Raw genomic sequence first — 26,871 nt, forward strand, 5'->3', positions numbered from 1 at the left:
TTCCGCCGCCTCCTCACGCCTCGGCCATGGCCGGGCCCCGCCGGCCCCGCTCCGCCGCCGGCCCTCACGGACACCGCAGCACCGCAGCCATCTTGGGATCACATGACGCCGCCACCTCTCACCCCGACAGCCGGAAGCGAAGGAGACACCGCCGCTTTCCCCTTCTCTCTTTACCGTTGTTTTTAAGCCGCCGCCATCCCTTCGCGTTACTTCAACAGGGAGGGGACGGTAAACCGGGGCGGAACGGCGAGGGGAACGGTAAGCCGCAGCGGGACGGCCACCGGGAGCGGAGCGGCGGGAGCGCTGAGGGGGCGCCGCTGAGCATCATGGGAGTTGTAGTCCTGTAGCGCTTTACGGCAGAGCGAGGGAAACCGCGCCGCGTCCCGCCACTTTTTGCGACAGAGCGCGGAGGTGCGGGCGGTGCGTGAGGAGAGAGGGGGGGGAGGAACAGAGAGGGGTGCTCCAGTGAGGGGAGACCGGATGGGTTAGGGGTGTATTGGGGGTGCGCTGGGCCGGTTGCGGTAGGTAGGGGGCAGCCGCAGCCTGAGGGAGGCCCAGGGGGCGGGTACGGGGACCCGGTAGTGGGGAGAAGCCGCCTCCAGCAGTGAGGGGGCTGAGGAGAGCCCGGACAGGGTTAGGGGTGTGTGGGGGTGCCCTGACCCGGATAGGGCGGGCAGGGGGCTGGGTACGGGGGTCCAGAAGCGGGCAGGACCCGCCGGGAGCTGCTTCTGACAGCGGGGTGAAGCCTCCCCCAGCAGTGAGGGTGCCTTTGCCTCTTCCCGGCTGTTAAAGGCGCAGCAGGCCCGTGAATGGCGACTCAGCGCTCGCTTTCCACCCCCGGCAGGGCCTGCAGGATGCCCGCGCCCCGGCGGAGCTGCCGCCGTCCCCGGTGATGAACGCCCAGGCGAGGCTGTTCGCCGGCGGCGGGCTCAGGATGCTGCCGCAGCCCTGGCGCCTCTTCTCCCGCGCTGCGGAGGACGCGGCGCTGCAGAGGATCCGGAAGGTGCTGTGCGTGGCCGAGAAGAACGATGCTGCCCGGGGGATCGCGGAGCTGCTCTCCAACAGCAGGATGCGGCGGGTAGGGATGTGCCACAGCTCAGTCCTCACACCTGGGGCTGGCTTAGCTGGCTGCAGAGCATCAGTGTCACAGCCTGTGTCTTGGGTGGTAGCCCCAATGTGCGCAGCAGAGCTTGGCATGGGCAGTTCCCATCAGCACATGCAACATCTCACACTGCTTTTGTGTCTGGCTGCTTCTGACCGTACAAGAGTACAAGAACAACCTTGCCCAAATGTATTTGGGAACCTTGGATCCCTTTTCCTGTTGGGATTTGGCTCCCCAGCTGTGCTTCCTCTGTCTGGACAGCCTTCTCCAGGCTCTGAGCTCCGCAGTGAGGGCTCTCTGTGCTCCTCCTCCAGTTGCAGTGTACGTGAAAGGTTTCAGGAACTGAAACCATCTGGCTTGTGTTTCCCAGTCAAAAAGCACCACTTCTGCAGCATCAGCAAGTGTCAGGGGTTCACTGGAGTGCACACAATAAAGCAAAGATGGTCTGTGGGTTAGAGGAGTTCAAAGATATCTCCTCTTTGCTGCTTTGTTTTATGACTAGCAGTTTGCATACTCACTTGGTATTTCCAAGCTAAGAGCTAGAAGGTGCTTCTAGACTAGAATTAGTTTGAGTCAAAGGTGTTATTGAGAACCTGAGTGTTGACACTCCAAATCAAGGAAGATAGCATCCTGTTTCTATAGAAAAAGCAGCAAATATGCAATCTAGAAACTTCCATGAGCCTCAGACAGAACATAATCTTGAGGACCCAGAGCAGGACAGTTGTTTGTCAGGAATATAACTGACCAGCCCCATTAAGTAAGTCTGTTCTTCACTGTTGACACTCCCCATGGGGAGATAACCCTGGCACCCCCTCAGGCATGGTTTACTATACTCTTACATATGGTTTAAAATGCTCTTATGTTTAAAAGCACCGTTTATGTGTCTCTGTAAATGGTATAGGCAATTTCTATTAGGTACAGTACCTGGTTTTCATTTGCCCCACACATCTCTGCTCTGGCATGTATGAACACATGTATAAAGTGAAGTGGAATGAGTTTGGTTTCCTGCAGCAGCCAGAAACTCAGGACCTTTTCCTTTTCCTTCCAGCGAGAAGGGTTCTCCAAGTTCAACAAGATCTATGAGTACGACTACCAGATGTTTGGCCAGGTAGAGTTTCCCTTCATTCTGCTCCTACAAGTGCAAAATACCAATTAGGAAAAGCTGTTTGTCAGAAGTAACAAAACCATATCCAGTGATGGGGATACTTTGTCTAAAGATAAGGAAAAGTTCTTTTCTTGGCTCAAGCACTGACCTGTTTCATTGTTTTACATCTTTCAGTTTGGTTTAATATCAGTCAAAAAGATGTTGCTGTTGAAAACTGAGAGCTTCCTAAAGGAGTTGAGGAAAAGGCCATAGATTTGGCTGTCAGTAGAGAAAAGAGCTTTGTATTAGCAGGAGGGAGGTGTCACTGGCTGTAAATTGAGAACTGAAGGAAGATCTTGGGCCTGGGGGTAGCTTTTAGCAAAGGATGGGCACTGATTACCTTGCTCTGCCTCTTGCAGAACGTTACTATGGTGATGACGTCTGTGTCAGGACATTTACTGGCTCATGACTTCAAGATGCCATTTCGCAAATGGTGAGTACATGGTACTCCTCACAGGAGGGAGCTGTCATCTTCTGTTTTCAACCCGAAGCTAAGCAGAGCAGGAGGGACTGTGACACAGCTGCAGAGCAGGGTGATGAGTACCAAATTCAATATAGAATGTAATGTTACTTCAGATTACAGTCTTCAGAGTACTAAACCCCCCTGAAGTCTTCATCCTGTTAAAATACATTAAGGCAGACCCAAGGAATTAAACTGATTCTGAAACCTGATCGATGCTTTTGTGTTCTTTGTTCAACCAGAAGTTGTCCCCAGGACATGAAGCGCTTTCTCTGGTTTCCTCTCCCTTTGTTCTCTGCACTTGAAATAAGAGAAGCTGCTTGTTTAGGGCAGCCTTCCAGATTTGCTGTTTTCCCTTGTTGCTTTTTGTTTCCGTTGCTTTTTAAGTGTAACTCAGACAACGTAGAGTTCACATGAAATGCTAAGACGAGGCCCATAACAAAACATATTAATTCCAGTACTTGAACCGCACTTCCTCACAAGACAGCAGCAGTTAGAGTCTCACAACAGGTGTTTAGTTTTTGTTATGCACTCTCTTTATCCTCTCTTTCCCAGGCATAGCTGCAACCCTCTAGCTCTTTTTGATGCTGAAATTGAGAAGTATTGCCCTGAAAACTACGTGGATATCAAGGTATGATGTTTTCAAGAGTTTCCCCTGAAACTCTTTGAGGTCAGAGGTTCTGCAAACATTGCGTCAGACAGGAGGACAGTTGTACCTTTGTCCTTAACATCCAAGTTTCTGCGGTTTAACAAGTTCCTCCTGCGTATCCTAGCACTATATATATATATATATATATGTATACATACGTGCTGTTTGTGACATCAAAAGTCTCCTGCTCATGTACATTAGAGCAGTAAAGGAACAGCTGCTTTACTAAAAGTAGAAATACTTTTTCCAACAAGGTGGAATTGGCAACTGCATGTCAATTTGACCAGAAAACCGCCATTTTCAGCACAATGGTGGCACAATCTGAGCCAAACCATGCTTTATAACAGGGTCAGATGTAAATAAATGACTCAGCTCTTTTGAAAGCTGCCTGATCTCACGAGACACACAATTACAAAGCCTTATTTCAACAATCTCTATGAATACATGTTGTATTTCATGTTCAGTTTCATTCTAAAGCTAAATGACAAAGCAAGTGTCCTGCTATATCTCAGTGTGTGCTATTTCCTCATCTCAGAGAACCCTGGAACGAGAAATCCAGCAGTGCCAAGCTCTGGTGATCTGGACTGACTGTGATCGAGAAGGAGAGAACATTGGCTTTGAGATCATTCACGTTTGCAAAGCTGGTGCGTAAAGCAGCTTCTTCATCCGAGTTCCATTAAAGTGCTGATGTGACAGTATTGCAGCTCAGAGATCTTGTAGCAGAGGCACGTTCTCAATCTTCCTGTGTCCAGGTTAAATGTGGACTGTTAAATATGTGGCTCTGATAGTCGAGAAGTACATTCAGCTTTGGAAAGCTGTAGAACGGGTTGACAGCACACTCATTAAAAGATGGCTGTTTATTAATTGCTCCTTTCCATTGGTGTTTGAGCCACTCTTTGATTTCTTTGGTTTTTCCTTTGTGTTTCTGTGACAGTAAAGCCAAACCTCTGTGTGTTCCGAGCCCGTTTCTCAGAGATCACACTCCATGCTGTCAGAACAGCCTGTGAGAACCTCACCCAACCTGATCAAAAAACAAGTGATGCCGTTGATGTCAGGCAGGAGCTGGACCTCAGGATAGGTAGGTAAACATGCCCTGGAGATGAGAGCAGGCTGCCAGGCCCTCCCATACACCTCTACTAACAGGAGGTGACCAACTGTAATAGGTGGACAGGGGACAGCTTTGTTAGCAGTGTGTAGTCAATAAACATTTGAGCTCTCTTAGACTGCTTTACAAACAAGAGCCATCCATCAGGCTCTTCCTCACTAATGTCTAATCACATTGAATGCACATTGTTGAAGCCTGGCAAGGGGTGTTTAGAAATCATCTGTTACTGTATCCTCAACACAAGACAAATGCCCTCTGCAGTGTTGTAAATCTGGGTATTAGATCAGATACAACGGCACCACATCTCATGTTTTAGTGGAAACATACTCTTTGAAGGATATAGCTCACACAGCGCTGACAGGCTTCTGCAGCTGAAAATTAGAGTAAAATTAATACTCAGAGTATTAAAAAGAACCATCTGGAGTGTTGTGGTAATCAGTCAATGTTGTTGTATTCACTTGTGGGGTCCACTTTCTTTTCACAGGTGCTGCCTTCACCAGATTCCAAACACTGAGGCTGCGGAAGATCTTCCCTGATATCTTAGCAGATCAGCTGATCAGCTATGGTAGCTGCCAGTTCCCAACGCTGGGCTTTGTAGTTGAACGCTTTAAAGCCATCCAGGCCTTCGTTCCTGAAGCCTTCTATAAAATAAAAGGTATGCCTGGGGCAAAGTTGGCCTGGGCTCTGTCTTAGAGGATTTGATGTGTACAGAAAGGAGGAACATCAGGGAAACAACCAAACAGTGATGCAGAGGTGCTTTCCTCTTCCTTTGCTATGCCCACTAAGCAGAACTGAAAGGTTTCCCAATACTGCCTCTATTTCCCTTGCTGTATTTCCATTGTATTACTACTATAACACTCAGATCTGTTGTTCAACACAGTGACACATGAGCATGAAGATGGCAGCGTGATCTTCAACTGGAAGAGGAACCGGCTCTTCAATCACACAGCATGCCTGGTCCTTTACCAGATGTGTATGGAGGTAGGAAAGCTTGTCAATAGTTGTACAATCCGGTATCAGCCAAACACTTCCTGCATTGGTCTTGCTGAAGACATTGAAAGAACAGTTTGAGTAAAGTCTTAAAGGAGATCTTGCGATTTACTTTGTGTTCAGGATCCAGTAGCAACTGTTGTCGAGGTTGGGAGCAAGCCCAAGAGCAAATGGAGGCCCCTGCCCCTGGACACTGTGGTACGTTTGAACTGTGCTGAAAGGACTTAACCTGAAGGAAGCTCTGAACAGGTATTTTACTCACCACTCTGAATTATGCACCAATGCCTCTGTTTGGTTCTGGCTCCTCCCAATGCAGGAACTTGAGAAGTTGGCGTCTCGCAAACTAAAGATAAATGCAAAGGAAACCATGAGGATTTCAGAAAAACTCTATACTCAAGGGTAAGGAAGCAAGACTTGGCTTGGTAAACTCTAGTCTTTCAAAACTAAAAGGCATTTAGTCCAAAACCATTTTGGAGCACCTCTTAAAGTGCTGCTTTTCTTCTTAAGGTTCATTAGCTACCCCCGAACCGAGACCAACATTTTCCCCAAGGAGCTGAACCTCTCTGCCTTAGTACAACAGCAAACACAGGACCCAAACTGGGGAGCATTTGCACAGAGGATTTTGGATCAGGGTGGGCCAACCCCTCGGAGTGGAAACAAATCAGATCAGGCTCACCCTCCCATTCACCCCACCAAATACACTGCTAACCTGCAGGTGAGTTTAACAAAGGCAGAGGTTATTAGCACAGTAACCTCACCCGAGATCTCACCTGACACCTCATCAACACAGGAGGACACTGACCCTTTCTTACTGTTTGATATTAGGGCAACGAGCAGAGGCTGTATGAGTTCATTGTGCGCCATTTCTTAGCTTGCTGCTCTCAAGATGCCAAGGGCCAGGAAACCACCGTGGAGATTGACATTGCCTGTGAGCGATTCGTTGCTCAAGGACTGATGATTCTGGCTCGAAATTACCTGGAAGTCTATCCTTATGACAAGTGGAGTGATAAGGTAATGCCCTTAAATAACATAGATGAGAGAAGCTGAAGTACCTGGAGCTTAAGATAGCATTTCAGTGCCAACTTCAGACCCCTCTACAGAGCACCCTTTGACAATTATCTGGCCCACTGGCTGTTTCACTCAGAGACATCTCTGCTGCTTTATTGTGCCAGCTTTGGATAGATTCTTTCCCTTCTGACACCACAGCAAAGACTATACAGGGCTGTGGGATTGACTTTACTCACCAAGAGGAGCTGCAATTGCTGTTCCGTGATCTCTCTGGCAGTTCATTACTGTCTGATCCTGAGGACCCTGAGGGTGGATCTCCTCCAGACCAGGGTGCTGCTCTATTACAGCGCTGTTAGTGTGATGTTTTGTCTTCAGTGACTGGGCCAGAGGGCAATTTCAAAGAGATTCTCCTTCCTTTCAGGTTATCCCACTGTATCACAAAGGGTCTCGCTTTCAGCCCACTACAGTGGAGATGGTGGATGGGGAAACCAGCCCTCCATTGCTCCTCACAGAAGCGGATCTTATTGCTCTCATGGAGAAACATGGCATTGGTCAGTATTGGTAGCGTGGCCTCTCATTCTTGGGGGAGTTCTGCTCATAAGCTTCTTCTCAACTTCTCTAACAGCAGTTTTGTCCCACCATCAGAATAGGGCCTTCTCTAAAAGTCCCTTCAGATAAGAAATCACTTAAATGTGTAGAACAAAGGGATAGTTGAGACCTGTGGGCAAAGTCCAGAGATCCTAAGAAGGCTGCAGAGGGCCTCCAGTGCCTGGGGAGATGTGTGATGGCTCTGGCTGTGCCTGCCAGCACCTTGTTGGCCTCAGTGCTAGTGGGACACAAGGGCAGTGCTGCTCCTGACCATAACTTGTCTCCTTGTCCCTTTAGCACTTTGCCCTCTGCGCTAGGCACAGGGGGAACCACTTCTTGGCACCTGATTTGCCTGACTGCCTGTCTGCTGCTTTCAGGGACTGACGCCACTCATGCCGAGCACATCGAGACGATAAAGACACGGATGTACGTGGGCCTCACAGATGATCAGCGTTTCCTCCCAGGCCACCTGGGCATGGGGCTGGTGGAAGGTAAGGGCAGTATCCATTAGGAACATGGCAGGTTCCTTAACAGGCTCCTTCTTCTCGCTTACCATGCGGTATGTTCCTCAGGCTACGATTCCATGGGCTACGAGATGTCCAAGCCTGACCTTCGAGCTGAGCTGGAGGCTGATCTGAAACTCATCTGTGAGGGGAAAAAAGACAAGTCTGCAGTGTTGCAGCAGCAGGTCCAAAAGTACAAGCAAGTCTTCATCGAAGCTGTGGCCAGAGCCAACAAGTGAGTCTTTGCCCTCTTCTGGTTGCTGTTTCAGGAGCTGCTGGCTTCTCATCCGAGGCTCAGCCTGGAGTGGGATCCTGTCACAGTTTCCCTGGAGCTCTGCCTAGTGTGTGTAGGCATTTGCATGCATGATTCACAGCCTGGCACACTGTCATGAGCTGGTGCCAACTGCATGCTCACCTTGGTTTAACCCCTTAAGATTAAATTCAGAGCTGGGGGAAAGAGAGAGCAACGTGCAGTGACCTCTTTCACACTGTACCCACACCTAGCCTGTTCCAGAAGCGCGATGCTGAACCAGCATCCTGGTGGAGAAGCCAAGAGGGGCTGTGAGGAGGGCAGCAGGCATGAATCACTTCAGTGCCTGATTGCTCTTTGCAGGGAGACCCACAGGATGCTCTGCTGATTTCTTTATAGGTTGGACCAGGCCCTGGCTCAGTACTTTGGAGAAGCCACAGGAAATGCAGAGCAGGAGGAGGTCTATCCAGCAACGCCTCTTTCCGTTCGGAAGTGTCCACAGTGCAACAACGACATGGTGCTGAAGACCAAGAAGAACGGCGGGTTGGTGATCTTCCCTGTTGTAGGAAGTGGCTTTCTGGGTTGGTTTGTGGTGGTGGTCATGTGTTGGTTGGTGTTTTCTGTGTTGGTTCTAGGTGGTGTTCATTTGCCTCCCCTCTGCAGCAAGCATGAAAACTTGGGCTGCATCTAGTTCACCAGCTGCATAAGCTGTGTGGATTAAGCTGAACCTCTCAAATACCTATTTTCACTTAAAAATAGTTGGTTTGGCAGTTTCTGATGGTGAGAAGGCAGGAGAACAGATCTCTGTCTGTCCTCACATCGCCTCTTCCTCATGCATTTTGTCCCATGGCAGGTTCTATCTCAGCTGCATGGGCTATCCAGCTTGTAAAACTGCAGTCTGGTTTCCTGATTTTGTTCTGGACGTGGCCAGGGATGAGAGCATCTGTGCTGTGTGTCAACCACATCCAGTTCACAGGTAGGTCAGACCAGTTATCCCTTGGGGAAATGCAGCCCCTTGGACACTCCATGGTAGCCATCAGGGCTAGAGGCTTCATGGGCTGAGCAATCATCTTCCATTGCAGTCTTGGAAAGCTGGAGCAGCTTTGGCTTGGGGATAGAAAGAAGAGGGGTTGGGAAAACCCCTCTATAGTATATATTCTGTAAATACATATGTATGTATATGTACATGTGTATGTGTGTATATATATGTACTATATATTCTGCTATATAGTATAACAGAATTCAGAAGAAACCCCACAATGTAAAAACTGAAGTCCAAATTGAGGCCTGTTGATGACTTGGTTTAGTGTGAGGTGTCCCTACCCACGGCAGGGGGCTGGAACTTGATGAGCTTAAGGTCCTTTCCAACCCAAACTATTCTAAGATTCTGTGATGAGAAGTTGTGTGAACTGAGAGACTTCTGTTCTTCCTTTCCTTTTAGGCTGAAGTTTAAATTCAAGAGAGGCAGCGTTCCACCCGTGATGCCCCTGGAGTTTGTTGGCTGCATTGGAGGCTGTGATGACATGCTCAAAGAGCTCTTGGACCTCAAGTACTTACACAGATCATCCCAACCTGCATCATCAGCCAGCCAGGAAACCAACCACTCGCAGGTCAACAACTCCTTTAACAGAGCTAGTGGTGAAAACAGGCATGTGAGGGGGACCACAAACCTGGCACCGAGACATCTGCTCTCTGTGAGCACCACGAGAACACCCAGATCTGCTCCTTCAGCTGCTCCAGACGATGGGAACAATGCAGTGGTGTGCAACTGTGGGAATGAAGCCCTGCTGCTCACTGTGCGCAAAGAGGGGCCCAACCAAGGCAGGCAGTTCTACAAATGCAGCGCCAGCACCTGCAACTTCTTTCTCTGGGCTGATCAGCAGCCCGAGGACAGAAACAGCGCGGTTCCACGGGGCTCTGCGTTGCCCCAGCCCTCTGCAGGAAGGGGCCCAGCAGGATTTCAGCGCCCAGGAGGAGGAGGGAGAGGCCCAGAGCTCTTTGGAAGCAGCAACTCTGATTCAGGAGGCGGCACAATGTGCAATTGTGACCAGCCGGCTGTCACACGCACTGTCCAAAAGGAGGGGCCCAACAAAGGGAGGCAGTTCCACACGTGCTCAAAACCCCGGGAGCAGCAGTGTGGCTTCTTCCAGTGGGCAGATGAAAACGCAGCTCCAGGTAAGGCCAGGCTTGAGATGGAACACAGGGGCTGGAGGCTGTTCTTGATGCTAAACTGAACACGCTTCTCATGCTACCACAGCACAAGAGCTCTTGTAGCAGCTCATATTTAACAGACTTCAGGTTTTTCTTTAAACCATCTGGCAGCAGCATTCTAGCACCGCAGATGTTGCTCATAACAACCAAGTCTGGCTTACCTTTTCCAGCCATACATCTGCTGAGCTCCAAGCAGGATGCTTTCCTTCTACATGCAGTTATCTTTAGCATCTGTCTGCCCATGACTTGTTGGATAAAGCCCATCCCTCTTTCCAACACTGTTTGAGAATCTGTCCTCCCAAATTCTGATGCTCAGCTTTTTGAGAGCTGGTATCAACTTGCTGCAGAGTTGGAGCAGCAGCACCACTTTTGGAGGTGGGAAACCCCATTCTGTCACGGCAGGGAAACCGTGCTACTCCCTCTGCCCTACTTCAGGAATGCAGAGAAAGGCCAAGTCTTTCTGAAGCTTTGATCAGAGTTGACAAACTGAGTGTGGCTGCTGTGGAGAGATGCTGAAAGCAAATACCCATTAAAAATAATCACAAAATAAGGCTGCAAAAGACAGAGCACTCCCACAAAGGGACAGTAAGCAGAGAGATGGGTGGAGATGTCTGAGAGAAATCTTCCTCCTCTTTCTCAGACATTTGGGCCTAAAGGGATAGAATAAAGCTTTTGAAACTATGTAAACCCCAAGTTTCCCTCTGGGATGTTCTGTTGTTTCTGCTTTAGCTGTAGGCCAAAGCGTGTAACCAGGCAGATCAGTTTCCCTGCTTTGTTCCCACATTCCTCTTAACGCTGCAAGACAAATGGGTAACATTTAACTGTTCAGAGCTTAAATAGGCATAGTGTCAGGTATAATCCAAGTGGCTGAGATAGTGAAATCCTTGATCTGCCATGTTGAACCTAGCTCCTGTTTCTCACCTGCTTTCAAAGGTACTTAGATGCCTGTTGTTTCTCTCTAGGGCCTTCTGGAGATGTCTCTGTGAACCATTTTGACAGCAGTGGGTTCTCAAGAGGGTTGGGAAGCAAAGCCAAGAGACCAGGCAGCTTCTTCTCAGGAGCCACTGCCAAGAAACCACGGACCTGCAGCATTTGCCACCAGCCTGGCCACACTAGGAAAACCTGCCCTCAAAACCACTGAGCCTGGGTGGACATCCCTTGAAAGCTTGAGAAATCCAAGGCTGTGAGGAGCTGCCACAGGAGCAGCTGCTGTGGAAAGAACTGGAACCTAGAACCAAGCCTGTGGAGTGTTTTCTGGCTGCAGGCTGCTCTTGCCAAGGGGTTCCATGCTCACACATGCATTATGTGCCTGAGCTCAGAAAAGTGGCTCCACTACTGGAGTCAGCCTTTGTTTTGAGCTGCTGTTCTGCTGAGCAGCTTGGGATAGTCTGAACGTTTCAAGGAGGCATTTGGAAACCAAATCTGCAGAGAAACCAACACTGGATTGAGTCCACCCACAGCTCCTGCTACACTGGCAGCTGTACCAAGCCTCCCTATACAAGGAAAAGCTGGATTGTCACTAGGAGAGGCACCAGGGCCACTTAGCTCTGTCCCTGGCTTTCCACAGTGTGGAAATCTATCTTAAGTCCCCTTCTAAGTTGATGTTCCCTGAAGAACATTCCCCCTTCTCTTTGTCACAGTCCTGCACCTCTTACCTTGGTTGTCCCCACAGGGAAGAAGGGCCAGGTTCAGAGGAGCTGGATCTGATGCTTGCCCTGGAAGGGAAGCTAAGCTGCAGTACTCAGCAAGAGCCTTCATTTCAAACAGCTCCTGAATATGAAACCAGGTTCTTCCCCAAGCCTCAGCCATGTCTCTGGGATGCTGCTAGCTAATGGGAGTTATTTTTGTCTAGCTAATAAGTTTCTTATTAAAATTTATTTAATTCTTAAATGGGATGCAGTGACACCTTAACTCTGCCTTATTATTCCTTCCTACTGAAAGCAGTTAAGCTATTACTGTGAAAGCACCCACCCAAATCTTGCTCTTTCCACTCATCAGAACAATACAGAAGCTTTCGTAGGAGAAACTCCCTACAGTTATTCAGGAGTGAGCTGCAGAGGGGTAGGGAATGTGGGTTTAGCTCACCACCTGCAGCATTGCTGCACAGGGAAGGACAGAGCTGAAGGGAGGTCCTGGTTTCCATACTGAACTCCTTGGGAAGCCCGGCTACCTCCTTCCTCTCTATGGGAGCTTCCTCTGCACATCAAAGAAAGCAGATCACAAGATTCCTGCATCCTCTTCTGGCAGGGGATAGCACAGAGTGAATCCCCAGGGCCCCTGGTGCTGCTCCTGGACACAGATGAGCTCCCTGTGGTCAGCACTGAGGTGATAGGCAGCACATGGAGGGCAGGAGGCTGAAACACTTACAGAGGGTTGCTCAAAGCAGACTGCGGCAACACACGTTCACATTAAGGTCTGCATGAAAGAGAAGAGAGCCTTTTCCTCTGCAGCAGTCCATCACTATTGTGCTTAAAACCTATGGAGTACGAGGAGGAGAACTTGGGTTGTGTTCCCCTGTCCCACTCACTCCCACAATTAACAGCTGCAGCCTAAAAATACATTCCTGCTGCTAAAATACCAAGATTAGAAGGCTTTGTAATGCAATCACTGCACAGTGAGAGCATGGCAGGAGCCTCTGAGAGCAGCAGAAAGCAGTGGTGCAGCACCCAGGCAGTGGGGTGTTGCTGGTGGCATAGGCTGTTACTGGCTTTACTGGTCTAGCCCTAGTCAGCACTCAGGTAAATGGCACAAGCTCCATGTCCAGAGGGCTCATGCTGCAGCCACAGGTACATAGGAGGTTAGAAGAGGAGAAAGGCTTTGCAAGATGGGCTCTGAGCAACACCAAGCTCTCCATGCAGTGACAGATACCCTCCTGTCGCCATAGCCAGGGCTCACTTCAGCCCTTGGAATGGGAAAGGGGACAGAACAGAGCTGACACAAAAGAACCAGTATACACAGGGAAGGTTTATTCTCATCACTGATACCTGGGAAATGGTTTGGAGGAACTGAAATCATCTCCAGACTAAGAGGAAAAGCTGCTTTATTTTCCTGCCATAAATACAGCCATAAAGAAAACTAAACCACAAGAGCTGCTCCTACCGAAGCCCACAGGATTTCGCCGTCTCCACCAGTGTGCAAAAACAGCTCTTCCCATTAAACAGAAGAGGATATTCCTTCACTCTGGGCCTACAGCCAGGACCAAAGCCTACTACAGCAACCACTCGAAGGAAGGAAACAGAACACAACACCCAAACAAAACACACCTCCTTCATAAGAAAGCATAAATCAGTTCTTGCAAGTGCTCTGCTCAGAGCATCATTCCTGCCCCACAGCATGGGGCTGCGGGGGAACAGGACCTCAAGACAGCAGCAATACATGAGTGAAAAGGTCACTGGACAGACAGGAAGGGGACATTCATTGCTGTGGTTGGTTGCAGAGCAGCAGGTACCTGCAGATGGACATTGGCAGCAGCCCACCCATTGGGGAGGGGGCAGAGCCCTGCTGCAGCCTCACCAAAGGAATCAACAGCTTTCTTCCTGCCACCACCTCTTCCAGCAAAACAAGAGCCATGAAGCCCAACACTGTGCTGGAAGCACATCTCTTCCTCAGGGCAGAGCCAATACTGTTAGAGGTAGGGCTGAGCTTGCCCTTTTGGCAGCTCAAAGGGCTTCCAAAGAAGCCCCCTTTGCTATGGCTGTGCCTTCAAGTGCCCATGCAACCACGCAGGTGGTGGCTGGGGGCTTATTTTGGATTGGTGGTACCTTACAGCCCCAAAAAAGCATGGCATAAAGCTGGGTGCTGGTGAAAGGACCCATCCAGAACCCAGGATGCTGCACTTTTGGGTCTGCAGGACATAGCAGCAGCAAGGAACTACTCCCCTCCAGCTCCAGCTTGTCTCAGAGCACAAGGGGAGCCTGACCACTGTAACAGGCAAAGGACACAGAGAACCAGAGACCAAACATGCTGCACATTGGCTCCTGGTGCCCAGGGGATGGGACTCACCTGCAGGTACTCGAGGTGTGGGCTGCAGTCACCCAGGTTCAGCAGAGCCTCCATAAGAGGCTTCTTACATCAACCCCCACCTCTGCTCAGGCACCTTTTATTCAGGTAGAAAATGCTTTGTTTTCTCATAAAGTGCAAGAACTTTGCCTCTTACTCACTAGTCAACTAGAAGCATCGCCACCCTCTTGTGGGAGCAGCACATGGGGGAGGAACACCCTACACAGAGGAGCTCCCAACGCATCAAGTCATTGCTCCTTCAGCAGCAGCTCTGGCTCAGCTATGGCTCTGTAGAGCATGAAGCCCATCTCATCGATTTCCTCTTCCAGCAGCTCACAGAAGAGGTTGATTTTGTGGTTGAAATAGGAAGGCAGGACCCCATGCTCCAGGTAACCTACCAGTGCCTCCAGCACCTCCTGGAACCTCTCAGCAAGGCTTTCTTCTGCCCAGTCTGAACTGGTGGCACTGAGGTGAAGGATGGTGTGGGTCAAGGGGCTGCCACTCAGTTTGTGCAGGCTGGGATGGCTCTTGCAGATGCCATTGAGGATGCGGAGGCAGTGCTGCCGAGCCCCAGCATCACCAGCATCCAGCTCCTTCACCTTCGACACCTCTGCCTTGTAAAAGCTCTCAAGCCAGAGGTTCTCCACCAATCCTTCAGGAGGAGCAGCCAGAAGAACCTTGCCCTCCATTTCCACCACTGGGAAGAGGGTGATGCTCAGCTCGACCTGGTCATGTTTGACTTCCAGCTTCAGCTCCTGGGATGCCACAACCGGGTGGATGATGCTCCCCAGCAGGCTGCCTATAGCAGGCCAGTTGATGGAGGCCACCAGCAGCTTGTGGAGGGTCTCATTGAGCACGTTGGAGGAGAGGTATCGACCGACAATGAACCTGTCCCAGGGGCTGCACCCACGAGGGAAATACTCCAGATCAGTCCTCTTGATCATCCAATACTGGGGGTTCCTCACCACGGTGTCCTCCCCTGGGATGAGGCTCCAGAGCGCGGTGTCAAGGACCACGGGCAGCATGATGTGGATGTGATCGGCTGCCAGAGCCCCGAGGCCATCGAGCAGGGCACCCCTGAGGAAGAGGTTTCCAAAGGGCAGCTCCGGGCACTTGCTCCGCAGGAACCTCTGGAGCTGGGTGCAGATGCTCCTGGCCAGCTGCGGGGCGAGGGATGCTTCCACCTCCGGTACAGCCAGACGGCTGCTGTAGTGCGAGAGGAGCTTCTCCTGCAGTGTGAGGCAGCGCCGAGGGATGGATTCGACCCGAGGAGGCTCCAAAGAGGCAGAGCAGACCCTGGGCTCTGTGAGAATGGGATGGGGCAGAGGGGAGGGAGAAGTCACGACCCTGAGCAGACATCTGCAACCAACAGCTTCTGCCATAGCCAAACAGGAGGCACAAACTGGGTGCCCAGCTTCCATCCCACCTCTCTGGGTATGGGGGTGGCCAAGATGCCACTACCAAGTCCTCTGATGTTAAAAGCACTTCCCAGCTAAGGCAGAGCCCAAATTAACCCCAAAACTCAGCAGTTTCCAGCCTCGCACCCAGGCAGAGATGGATACAGCAGGAAAGGGGCTCACTGCCACTGTCCCTACAGCCTCAGTCCCACTAAGCCTGCTCCAGCCTGCCTTTATCCTCCAAACAACCCCGCTCGGGGTCTGGTATCTGCTTTCCCACTTGGAACAACGCTTTGCAGGCAGAGCAGGACAAGGCAGCCTTTGTCTGCAGCAGCTCCTGATGGCACCTTCCTGTAGGCAGAGCTGACCCAGAAACCAGCACAGCTCCAAAGGAAACAAAGCCCCCACCACGCCGAGACACCCAGGACGGTATCGGAGATGCATTGCCTAAAATGGGGCTGCGGCTCGGGATCCTCCCAGCAGGGCAGGCTCAGCTTTCCGGGCACCCAGCTAAAAATAACACGGAGCTTCCATACCACCGGCAAAGCCAGCCCGGAGCACATCAAGGTGATCCCTCCTGACCACGGTGCGAGCCACACGCGCCCCATGAGCCTCACCTGGTGCTGGTGGCCGGGCTGGGGAGAGCAGGGGCTCGCTGAGGTCTTCCCTTCTCTGCTTCTTGGTGGGTTTTGGTGCTGCTTTGATCAAGGCCAGGTCCTGCCAGCTCTCCTCCAGGGTCTTCTGCTCGGCTTTGGGATCGCCCTCATCGCGAGGGCTGGTGGCTCGGTCTATGAGCTGCAGGGAAGGAAAGCACACAGGGATGAGTTATTGGCTTTGTACCACTTCCCCATTGTCACAGCCTGAACTAAGGGGGACACCAGCCCCTTTAGTACATGCACAGGGAGACACAGCCTCATATGCAAAAATTTAGGGAATTTATTTAGGGAAGATTTAGGGAATTACATAATTTAGGGAACGACGAAGGGGCAGGTTTGCTTCCTATAGATTTCAACAGGAAAACAATCAGGTTTCCAAAGATGAACTGAACCCAAGGTGCCTCTCTGGATGGAATACTATATCCCAAATGGATGCAGCGCCAGGAAAATGGGGCACCCATGTCCCCGCAGGATGAGAGTGGGCAGCTCCATTCCCATGGCATTCCATCATCCTCAAGAGATTATCCAAGGAGTTTTGTAGCTGGGGAGCAAAGCACCTCTCCTCCCCATCCCTGAGCCCCAGTGATGCCCACATCACCCTTACCCTCTTGACGGCCAGCGTGGCGATGGCGAGCACGGCCGCCCCGGTGACACCCAGCACCAGCCTGGCATTGGCCAACAGCACATCGAGGACACTGCCCAGCCCGTTGTCCTCCTGCCGCTTACTCCGCTGGCGCATGAAGTCACCCATGGCGACCCTATGGAGGGGGAAAGGGAAGCAGCGAGGGGTCACCCTGAACCGGAAATTGCCTCCCGGTGGGGCACGGTAGAGGAACCCAGGGAACGGGGAGAGGACCCCACCGGCCCCACGGAGCCCATCCCGCTGCTCACCTCCACCTCCGGTCAAAGGCTCCCGCTGCCGGGAGGCCTGGGTGCGGCGGAGGAGCAAAGGTCAGCGCGGGGAGCGGTCACCGGGGAAGGGCCGCCCGCTCCTCACCCAGCCCCAGCGCAGCCGCCTCGGGGGGAACCAGCACCGCTGGGAAGAGGCCGAGGGGAGCCGGTACCACGGACGGAGGCCCCTGAGGGCAGGCAGGGACCGGCCCGCCCGCAGCCCCGACGGGCCCAAGGGCAGGACCGGGTCGCACCGGGCTCCCCTCTACTCCCGACCCCAGCCTTGCCCGCACTCACCGCGCGCTGCCCGCGACCCGCGCGTGCCGGCGCGCCCTAGGAGCCCCCCCAGCTCCAACCCCAGCCAATAGGAGCGCGGCGCGGCCCGGGCTCCGCCCAATCGCGCTCGGAAGCAGAACCTGGCTCCGCCCACAGCCCTGGGCAACGTCACCGCCGGGGCGGGGCTTGGCGGAGGAGGGGGCGTGGTCAGGCGGGGCGGGGCGCCCCAGGGTCCCTCCGCCCTTCCGCAGCCATGGCGGCCACCGGGGTCCTGCCTTTCGTGCGCGGCGTCGACCTCAGCGGCAACGACTTCAAGGTGCGGGGGGACCGGGGGGGATTGCGGGGACAGCCTGGGCCCAGGCCCCGAGCGAGCCCGGGGACCTCAGGGCTCTGTCAGCCCGGGCCCCGCCGGCTCAGATCAGGCCCCCCCCCCCCGCCCTGGTTCCCTGGGGGTCCCCGGTTCCCAATGCCATAGCATTAACCGATCCCAGCTCTCCAATGCCTAATCCCATAGGACTGAGTGATCCCACTCCGGAGCTCCCCATCCCATAGGACTGGGCGATCCCAGCTCCCAGTCCCATAGGACTAGGTGATCCTGGTTCCCAAGCTCCCAGTCCCATAGGACTGAGCAATCACAGCTCCCCAGCTGCCAGTCCCATAGAACTGGGTGATCCCAGCTCCCAGTCGCATAGGGCTGAGTGATCAAGCTCCCCAGCTGCCAATCCCATATAACTGAGTGATCCTGGCTCCCCAGTTCCCAATCCCATAGGACTGTGTGATCACCCCCCCTTCCCAATACCATAGGATTGAGCAATCCCATCCCCTAGCTCCCAATCCCATAGGACCAGTCAATCCCCATTCCCAATCCTATAGGACCAGGCAATCCCACCCTCCAGCTCCCAATCCCATAGGACCAGTCAATCCCTATTCCCAATCCTATAGGACCGGGCAATCCCACCCTCCAGCTCCCAATCATATAGAAATGGGCAACCCCAGACCCTCCAGCCACATAGAGCCGCTCCGACTGAGCTTCCCGGATCCTCACCCCATGGAACAGATGCTATTCCCATCCTCATCCTCCTCTTCCTCACAGGGCGGATACTTCCCAGAGCACGTGAAGGCAATGACGAGCCTGCGCTGGCTGAAGCTGAACCGCACTGGGCTCTGCTACCTGCCCGAGGAGCTCGCTGCCCTCCAGAAGCTGGTGAGCGGCACCTTTCCAGCCGGGAATGGGGCTCCATGGGCTCAGACAGAGCCAGGAGCCTGGTGCCTGCCAGCCTCGTGGCTCATTGGCGGATGCTCTGGTGTCTAATAATAGGGCTGAGCAATGATGTGTGGTTGAAATCGGATGCAGGAGCTGGTAGGAGTAGGGTTGAGACAGGCTTGGGCTCGGTTTCACCTTGTTTTCCTAGGAAACCAGAAGAAAACCCATGCTCAGATCCTCTGCCCTTTAATAGAAGGGAAGGGTGAAGGTTTAGTAAGGGGAAATTAAGGTTTTGAGGCTGGTTTTCCCTCTTCTTTTGCTAGAAGACACAAAGAGCAATAGCAGGCAGCCGCCTGGCTCTGCTGTTTGGGTGGCCCTTGGTGGAGTCAGTGGCTGAGGTTTGCTTTGGTGGTGCCCTGCATCGCGTTATGGGCATCCTTAAATCAGTGTCAGGCAAACACAACCCTTGAAATGCTGCCAAAGGTCCTTGTCACCATTTCGGGTGCTGCTGAGCTGGTTTGTGACAGCACCCATAACCCTGCAGCAGCGCTGGGGTGTCTCAGGTCTGCCCCAATGAACTGTGTGTGCATTGGTACCCACCACTTCGAGACTGGGAGCATCCCAACAGCCTTGTGTGAGCTCATCCCAAGCCCCCCAGCATTCCTGGGATCGAGGAGCACCCCCATTGGTGTTGGGGACCTGGTTCCTCTCTGTGCTCACTGATGCTTCCCTCCAGGAACACCTCTCTGTGAGCCACAACAGCCTCACCACGCTCCATGGGGAGCTCTCCGGCCTTCCCTGCCTCCGGGTGAGTGCCCCCACATTCCTCCCACTGGCACCAATGTGTCCCCAGGCACCTCCTGGCCAGCCCCGGGCTCTGGGGACGCACAAGGATCATGCCCGGCCACCCCAGGGTGGTTCAGCACCCATGGAGCAGGCTGGTGGCTGCAGTGGGTGCCTCTTGTTTCCCTTTCAAGGCCATCGTGGCTCGCGCAAACAGCCTGAAGAACTCGGGGGTCCCTGATGACATCTTCCAGCTGGATGATCTCTCGGTGCTGGTAGGTTTGCAGTCTCCTTGACTAAAGCAGGAGCCACCTCATAGTCCTGAGTCCCATTCTGGCACCTAAGAGGCCCCTCATGCTCCTTGAAGAGTAAAGGTGCAAGGGGTAAATCAGGCTCCTTTTGACTTTTGGATGCCCAGACCATAACTAGATCCCCCACAGGAGCTCCTGTATCCTTTCAGCACCAGTCTTGATAACCCTATGGCATAGATAACCCTATGGCATAAATAACCCTATGGCGTAGATAACTCTATGGTATAGATAACCCTATGGCACAGGTAAACCTATGGCATAGATAACCCTATGGCGCAGATAACCCTATGGCATAAATAAACCTATGGCTTAGATAACCCTATGGCATAGAAAACCCTATGGCACAGATAACCCTATGGCACAGATAAACCTATGGTGTAGATAACCCTATGGCATAGAAAACCCTATGGCGTAGATAACCCTATGGCGTAGATAACCCTATGGCATAGATAACCCTATAGCAATGCTTGATGCTGTGTCCAGGTTCCCCATGTGCTCATCCAGCTCCTGCACCAATCCACAGGGCAAGGCCCAGTGTGGTGTAGGCAGGAGATGCCCCTGCAGATGCCCCTTGGTCCTCAGGTACTGGTGGCTGGATGTGGGCAGGGGGTGATGCCTCCTTTGCTCTCCCATTGCTCCAGGACCTGAGCTACAACCAGCTCACGGAGTGTCCCCGGGAGCTGGAGAACGCCAAGAACATGCTGGTCCTCAACCTCGGCCACAACAGGTAGGTCCAGGCCATGGCCACCTCCATCCATCACTCCCCAACGTCCTGCTCTCTGCCCCTCTTTAAGGGAGCCCTAATGCAGGTCCCAGGCAGCCCTAAAGACCCTCATCTCCCCCCCGCAGCATCGAGACCATCCCCAACCAGCTCTTCATCAACCTGACGGACCTGCTCTACCTCGACCTGAGCGACAACAAGCTGGAGAGCCTCCCTCCGCAGATGCGACGCCTGGTGCACCTCCAGACCCTCATCCTCAACAACAACCCCCTCCTGCACGCGCAGCTCCGGTACGTCCCGGTTTTCCAGGCTGGATCCCGCCGTGCCGGGGGCCTGCTCCAAGCCCTTGACGTTGTCTCTGGTTCCGTGGTCCACAGGCAGCTCCCGGCGATGACAGCCCTGCAGACCCTCCACCTTAGGAACACGCAGCGCACACAGAGCAACCTGCCCACCAGCCTTGAGGGCTTGGTCAACCTGGCAGGTAGGAATGGGGCACTCAGCCCCACGGGGCCTCCTTCTCCATGGGTCCATGGTGTCACCCCCATTGTCTTCCATCAGATGTGGACCTGTCCTGCAATGACCTCAGCCGTGTCCCCGAGTGCCTCTACACACTGGGGAGCCTGCGGCGCCTCAATCTCAGCAGCAACCAGATCATGGAGTTATCCCTCTGCATCGACCAATGGACCCAGCTGGAGACCCTCAACCTGTCCCGCAACCAGCTCACCTCCCTGCCTGTACGTCCCTGCCTGCACGTGGCACCCCTGCCCATCTGGAACCATTGTGTTCTCCCTCATCCCACCATCTCCTCCTTCCCCAGTCGGCCATCTGTAAGCTGACCAAGCTGAAGAAGATGTACCTGAACTCCAACAAGCTGGACTTCGATGGGATCCCCTCGGGCATCGGGAAGCTGGTCAACCTTGAGGAGTTCATGGCAGCCAACAACAACCTGGAGCTCATCCCTGAGAGCCTGTGCAGGTAGGGGACACAGAGGCTGTGTGGTGCCACGGGGTCACTTTGCCTTGGTCCGTCCCCATCGTCTCTGTGTCCCATAGATGCTCCAAGCTGAGGAAGCTGGTGCTGAACAAGAACCGCCTGGTGACGCTGCCGGAGGCCATCCACTTCCTGACGGATGTGGAGGTGAGAGCCCAGCATTCCTCCACCTCAAGCTGGGTCCATCACAGCCCTAGTGTGTCCCTGGGATCTGTAGGGTGGGATGGGATGAGGTGAGGACAGGGGCGTTTGGGACCAATCCATGCCGTGTGGCACACGGTTCAGCCCAGGCAGGTGATGGATTTGGGGCTCCCCTCACCTCACTGAGGACCAGTGTGTCCCACCCCACATCCTCAGCATCCCCATGAACCCATAGAATGCTTTGAGCTGGAAAGGACCTGAAGATCACCCAGTTCCAACCCATGGGCAGGAACACCTCACCCTAGACCACATCACGCAAGGAACGGGCTCTGACGCTTCAGAGCAGCGAGCAATCCCGTCCCTCTTTGTCAGATCCTGGATGTGCGCGAGAACCCCAACCTGGTGATGCCCCCGAAGCCGCTGGATCAGACCTCGGAGTGGTACAACATCGACTTCTCCCTCCAGAACCAGCTCCGCTTGGCCGGAGCCTCCCCAGCCACCGTCGCAGCCGCTGCAGCGGGTCCGTGCACAGGGCCATGGGGCTGTGCCCCACACACAAGGTAATGGGTGCCCCGGCTGCCTCTCACCCCATCCCTATGTCCCCAGGGAGCGGCACCAAGGACCCGCTGGCGCGCAAGATGCGCCTCCGGCGGCGCAAGGACTCTGCCCAGGATGACCAAGCCAAGCAGGTGCTGAAGGGGATGTCGGATGTGGCCCAGGAGAAGAACAAGAAGATCGAGGTAGGGTTTGGGGTAGGAAAAGGGACCCCAAGCATCAGGGATCCGGTTGCCTCCCATTCAGTGACCTGTCCCCATCCCCTACAGGAGGCTGGGGAGGCAAAGGCGCCCGACCTGAAGACGCGGCGCTGGGATCAGGGCTTGGAGAAGCCGCAGTTGGATTACTCGGAGTTCTTCAGCGAGGATGTGGGGCAGCTGCCCGGCCTCTGCGTGTGGCAGATCGAGAACTTCGTGCCCACGCTGGTGGATGAGGCTTTCCATGGGAAGTTCTATGAGGCTGACTGCTACATCGTGCTCAAGGTACCTGGGAAGGACCCACGGTCCCTCACATCCCCAGCCTGGCTGTCGCGTCTTACGCCCTGTCCTTCCCCAGACCTTCCTGGATGAGAACGGCTCCCTCAACTGGGAGATCTACTACTGGATCGGGCAGGAGGCCACGCTGGATAAGAAGGCTTGTTCTGCCATCCATGCTGTCAACCTCCGCAACTACCTGGGGGCCGAGTGCCGCAGCATCCGGGAGGAGATGGGGGATGAGAGCGATGAGTTCCTCCAGGTAAGGCTGACCCCCAGCTCCCCATAGCCCCCAGTGCTGCATCTCCCATCCTCACCCCTTCCCGGTCCCCAGGTCTTCGACAATGACATCTCCTACATTGAGGGGGGCACAGCCAGCGGGTTCTTCACTGTTGAGGACACTCAGTACATCACCAGGTACCACTGGGGCCAGGGGCTGGGGGGGGTGCGTGGGACAGGCAGTGCCCCACATCCCACCGTGGGTGTTTCTCCTCCAGGCTGTACCGTGTCTATGGGAAAAAGAACGTCAAGCTGGAGCCGGTGGCACTGAAAGGGGCATCGCTGGACCCTCGGTGAGCGGGTCCCTGTGGAGGGACTTGGTGCTGGGATAACACCCAGAACATCATAGCTGCAGCTCTGGGGTGGAAATGGGCCATTCCAGCACTTTCCTACAAGGATGTGGGTTCAAATCCTGCTCCACAGGGACCCCGGGGCGGGGGGGGGATGCTGATGGACCCCTCTCTCTCCCAGTTATCCTCATCTCTGCATCCTCCAGGTTCGTCTTCCTCCTGGACCACGGCCTCAACCTCTTCGTATGGCGCGGGGCCCAGGCCACGCTGAGCAGCACCACCAAGGCCAGGTAGGGCTGGTTATGGGGCTGGGGGTGCAGGAGCCCCCCATTTCCCATCTCACCCGTTCCCCCCACAGGCTCTTTGCTGAGAAGATCAACAAGAACGAGCGGAAGGGCAAGGCGGAGATCACGCTGCTCACACAGGGCCAGGAGACCCCCGACTTCTGGGAAGCACTTGGGGGGCAGCCCGAGGAGATCCGGCCCTGTGTCCCCGATGACTTCCAGCCCCACAAGCCCAAGCTGTACAAGGTGAGGAGCTGCTGTCCATGGGGCTGTTGGTGTCCCCAGGACCCTGCAGCACTCCTCACCCATGTCCCTGTCCCTCTCCATAGGTTGGCTTGGGTCTGGGCTACCTGGAGCTGCCCCAGATCAACTACAAGCTCTCAGTGGAGCACAAGAAGAGGCTGAAGGCTGATCTGATGCCGGAGATGCGCCTGGTAGGATGGGTTCTCCCAGTCTGACCAGTGGGACTGGTTTCATGCCCCCTCTGCCTCCAGCAGTGCCCTGGGAGAGGCAGGTTCAGCCAGCAGCGCCCGCGTGGGGATGCTCTGCTCTTCCTGGCTGGGTTTGTGGGATCAAGCAGGGAATCCCATGGATGCCTGACCCCCCCTTATTCCCTGCGGTGCCCTCAGCTCCAGAGCCTGCTGGACACCAAGAGCGTGTACATCCTGGACTGCTGGTCCGACGTCTTCATCTGGATCGGGAGGAAGTCCCCACGGTTGGTGCGGGCGGCAGCGCTGAAGCTGAGCCAGGAGCTGTGCGGGATGCTGCACCGGCCCAAGCACGCCATGGTCACCAGGAACCTGGAAGGCACCGAGTGCCAGGTAGGGCAGCAGTGATGCGGGGAGCTCCTCAGATGGGGTGCCGGGTGCCAAAAAGGGTGCTGTGGGTGCGTTACCTCCTCTGTTTAGGTGTTCAAGTCCAAGTTCAAGAACTGGGATGATGTCCTGCGCGTGGATTACACCCGCAACGCTGAATCGGTGCTGCAGGAGGGGGGTCTCGCTGGGAAGGTCCGTAAGGATGCTGAGAAGAAGGATCAGATGAAGGCAGACCTCACGGCGCTCTTCCTGCCCCGACAGCCACCCATGCCCCTGAGCGAGGTAGGGCTGGGGACCATCCCCTGCGTCCCCCCATTGTGCTGGGCTGATGGAGGGACTGATGGAGCCCATGGGGCCACAGGCAGAGCAGCTGATGGAGGAGTGGAACGAGGACCTGGATGGAATGGAGGGCTTCGTGCTGGAGGGCAAGAAGTTCGCTCGCCTGCCCGAGGAAGAGTTTGGCCACTTCCATACCCACGACTGCTACGTCTTCCTCTGCAGGTGACACCCGGCTTGTCCCCTCTATGGGGCTGCTGGACCCACATCTCCCTGCCCAGACCCCCAACCTACCCCATCCCTCACATCACCGCCTATTCCTGCCCCCAGGTACTGGGTACCGGTGGAGTATGAGGAGGAGGAGGAGAAGAAGAAGAAGGGACAAGGCAAAGGGGAGGAGGACGGTGAGGAGGAAGAGGAGGAGAGGCAGCCTGAAGAAGACTTCCAGTGCATCGTCTACTTCTGGCAGGGCCGGGAGGCCTCCAACATGGGCTGGCTCACCTTCACCTTCAGCCTGCAAAAGAAGTTTGAGAGCCTCTTCCCCGGCAAGCTGGAGGTGATGCTGCTATGGGCAGAGGGATGCAGCTGCTGTGTGGGGCTGTGTTTTGGGGGTCCCCATGTCCCTGCTGACACCCGCCCCTTGTGCAGGTCGTGCGCATGACCCAGCAGCAGGAGAACCCCAAGTTCCTGTCGCACTTCAAGAGGAGGTTCCTCATCCACCGGGGCAAGAGGAAGGACAGGGCCAGCCCACCCCAGCCCAGCCTCTACCACATCCGCACCAACGGCGGGGCCCTTTGCACCAGGTCAGCCCTGCCTTGGGGGGGGGCTGCTCCCGGATGGAGCACCCATGGGTGCCAATGGGCACAACGGCCTCACCTCTTGCTCACTGCACCCCATGGATTCCTTTTCTAGGTGCATCCAGATCAACACAGACGCTGGGCTGCTCAACTCGGAGTTCTGCTTCATCCTCAAGGTACTGCCCATGGATGAGCATCCTCAGGGATGCTCGGCTGCTTGTCCTCCTCCCTGTTTGGGTATCCCGGACTCTGTGTTTCCTCCAGGTGCCCTTTGAGAGCACAGACAACCAGGGCATCGTCTATACCTGGGTGGGAAGGGCAGCTGACCCTGACGAGGCCAAATTGGCCGAGGACATCATGAACCACATGTTTGATGACTCCTACAGCAAGCAGGCGAGTGGTGGGAGTAAAGGAGGCTTGGTACCAGCTTCCCTGGGTGGCAACAGCCACTGGGGCAGGGGACGGTGATGCTCAGCCCTGTCCCTGTCCTTGCAGGTGATCAATGAGGGAGAAGAGCCTGAAAACTTCTTCTGGGTGGGCATCGGGAGCCAGAAGCCTTATGATGAAGATGCTGAATATATGAAGCACTCCCGGCTCTTCAGGTGGGTCCTGGTGCAGGAGGGGCTGCCAAGGGCTCAGTGCTCCCAAAGTAGCCAGGGCATGGCTCCTGTGACAAGGAGACCCCTCTCCCAGCTTTGTCCATCATCCAGCTGAATCAGAGCAGCTCCATCGCGTCCCTTCCTTCTGCGTGAGCTGAGTCCTTACAAACTCACGCCATTGATGCGGGCCCATCCGGCTCTTCCTGCAGATGCTCCAACGAGAAGGGATATTTCTCCGTGTCAGAGAAGTGCTCAGATTTCTGCCAGGATGACCTGGCTGACGATGACATCATGCTGCTGGACAATGGGCGCGAGGTGAGATGTGGGGCTCTTCGGGGCTCCATCAGGTGATCCTGGCTCCATGTCCTTGTAACAGTCTTCCAATACCTAAAGGGGCTACAGGAAACCTGCAGAGGGCTTTGGACAAGGGCCTTTAGGGACAGGCCAAGGGGAATGGCTTTAACCTGCCAGAGGGGAGACTGAGATGAGCCCTTAGGCAGAAGCTCTTCCCTGTGAGGGTGCTGAGGCGCTGGCACAGGGTGCCCAGAGAAGCTGTGGCTGCCCCATCCCTGGCAGTGTTCAAGGCCAGGTTGGAGCAAGCTGCTCTAGTGGAAGGGGTCCCTGCTTGGAGCTGGATGAGCTTTAAGGTCCCTTCCCACAGGTCTACATGTGGGTGGGCACCCAGACCAGCCAGGTGGAGATCAAGCTGAGCCTCAAGGCGTGCCAGGTAAGGCTTGCTCCTGCTGGGGGAGCGTTTGGGCATCTCCATCCCATGGGGCCCTGGTCCAGCCCCAGAGGTGGGAGAGGGCCGGGGACCCCCATGGCCGTGCTGTGCCCCAGGTCTACATCCAGCACATGCGCTCCAAGGACCCCGCGCATCCCCGCAAGCTCCGGCTGGTGCGGAAGGGCAACGAGCCCTGGCCCTTCACCCGCTGCTTCCATGCCTGGAGCGTCTTCCGCAAGCCCCCCGCCTAAGGACCACTTCTGTGCCCTCCCTTCTCCCAGCGCCGGGCCCGGCTCAGCCCCTTCCTGATGGGGCAGTGCGGGTCCATGTTACAGAGCAGTGCCGAGGGTGGTACCCAGGTTTGGGGTGGGGGGGAGGATGCTTTGCTTTAGCACTGGGG

General features: G+C 54.6%; 3 protein-coding genes across 4 annotated transcripts; 2 read left to right on the forward strand and 1 right to left on the reverse strand.

Annotated features, from left to right (window-relative positions):
* Nucleotides 1–135: 135 nt before the first annotated feature.
* TOP3A (DNA topoisomerase III alpha) lies at nt 136–11,757 on the forward strand. Its single transcript, XM_080617717.1, has 20 exons — nt 136–258; nt 845–1,078; nt 2,151–2,210; nt 2,606–2,679; nt 3,262–3,337; nt 3,891–3,999; nt 4,290–4,433; nt 4,945–5,115; nt 5,341–5,441; nt 5,574–5,648; nt 5,767–5,849; nt 5,958–6,165; nt 6,276–6,461; nt 6,880–7,009; nt 7,424–7,537; nt 7,619–7,784; nt 8,199–8,342; nt 8,653–8,775; nt 9,241–9,974; nt 10,973–11,757. Exons 2-20 carry the CDS (start codon nt 893–895, stop codon nt 11,149–11,151), a joined length of 3,063 nt encoding a protein of 1,020 aa, XP_080473843.1. The 5' UTR covers nt 136–258; nt 845–892; the 3' UTR covers nt 11,152–11,757.
* Nucleotides 11,758–14,026: 2,269 nt separating this feature from the next.
* On the reverse strand, nt 14,027–17,070 carry MIEF2 (mitochondrial elongation factor 2). 2 transcript variants are annotated; one of them, XM_080619879.1, is made up of 4 exons: nt 16,954–17,070; nt 16,667–16,820; nt 16,024–16,201; nt 14,027–15,312 (listed from the first exon to the last, which is right to left on the reverse strand). In XM_080619879.1, exons 2-4 carry the CDS (start codon nt 16,811–16,813, stop codon nt 14,258–14,260), a joined length of 1,380 nt encoding a protein of 459 aa, XP_080476005.1. In that variant the 5' UTR covers nt 16,814–16,820; nt 16,954–17,070; the 3' UTR covers nt 14,027–14,257. The 2 variants fall into 2 exon arrangements, with proteins under 2 accessions (XP_080476005.1, XP_080476006.1); XM_080619880.1 differs by lacking the exon at nt 16,954–17,070 and having other exon boundaries at nt 16,667–16,949.
* A 362-nt stretch (nt 17,071–17,432) lies between these two features.
* On the forward strand, nt 17,433–26,869 carry FLII (FLII actin remodeling protein). The gene is made up of 30 exons (XM_080619254.1): nt 17,433–17,545; nt 18,323–18,433; nt 19,170–19,241; nt 19,411–19,491; nt 20,169–20,254; nt 20,377–20,538; nt 20,626–20,729; nt 20,807–20,982; nt 21,066–21,223; nt 21,301–21,385; nt 21,752–21,899; nt 21,986–22,119; nt 22,204–22,416; nt 22,490–22,669; nt 22,742–22,824; nt 22,905–22,979; nt 23,183–23,266; nt 23,335–23,506; nt 23,590–23,694; nt 23,890–24,081; nt 24,169–24,357; nt 24,437–24,576; nt 24,682–24,907; nt 25,000–25,154; nt 25,264–25,324; nt 25,413–25,541; nt 25,644–25,750; nt 25,957–26,062; nt 26,409–26,474; nt 26,588–26,869. Exons 1-30 carry the CDS (start codon nt 17,483–17,485, stop codon nt 26,720–26,722), a joined length of 3,798 nt encoding a protein of 1,265 aa, XP_080475380.1. The 5' UTR covers nt 17,433–17,482; the 3' UTR covers nt 26,723–26,869.
* Nucleotides 26,870–26,871: the final 2 nt, after the last annotated feature.

This window comes from Psittacula echo (assembly GCF_963264785.1).
Source record: "Psittacula echo genome assembly, chromosome: 5".
In the NCBI taxonomy this organism is placed as follows: domain Eukaryota; kingdom Metazoa; phylum Chordata; class Aves; order Psittaciformes; family Psittacidae; genus Psittacula; species Psittacula echo.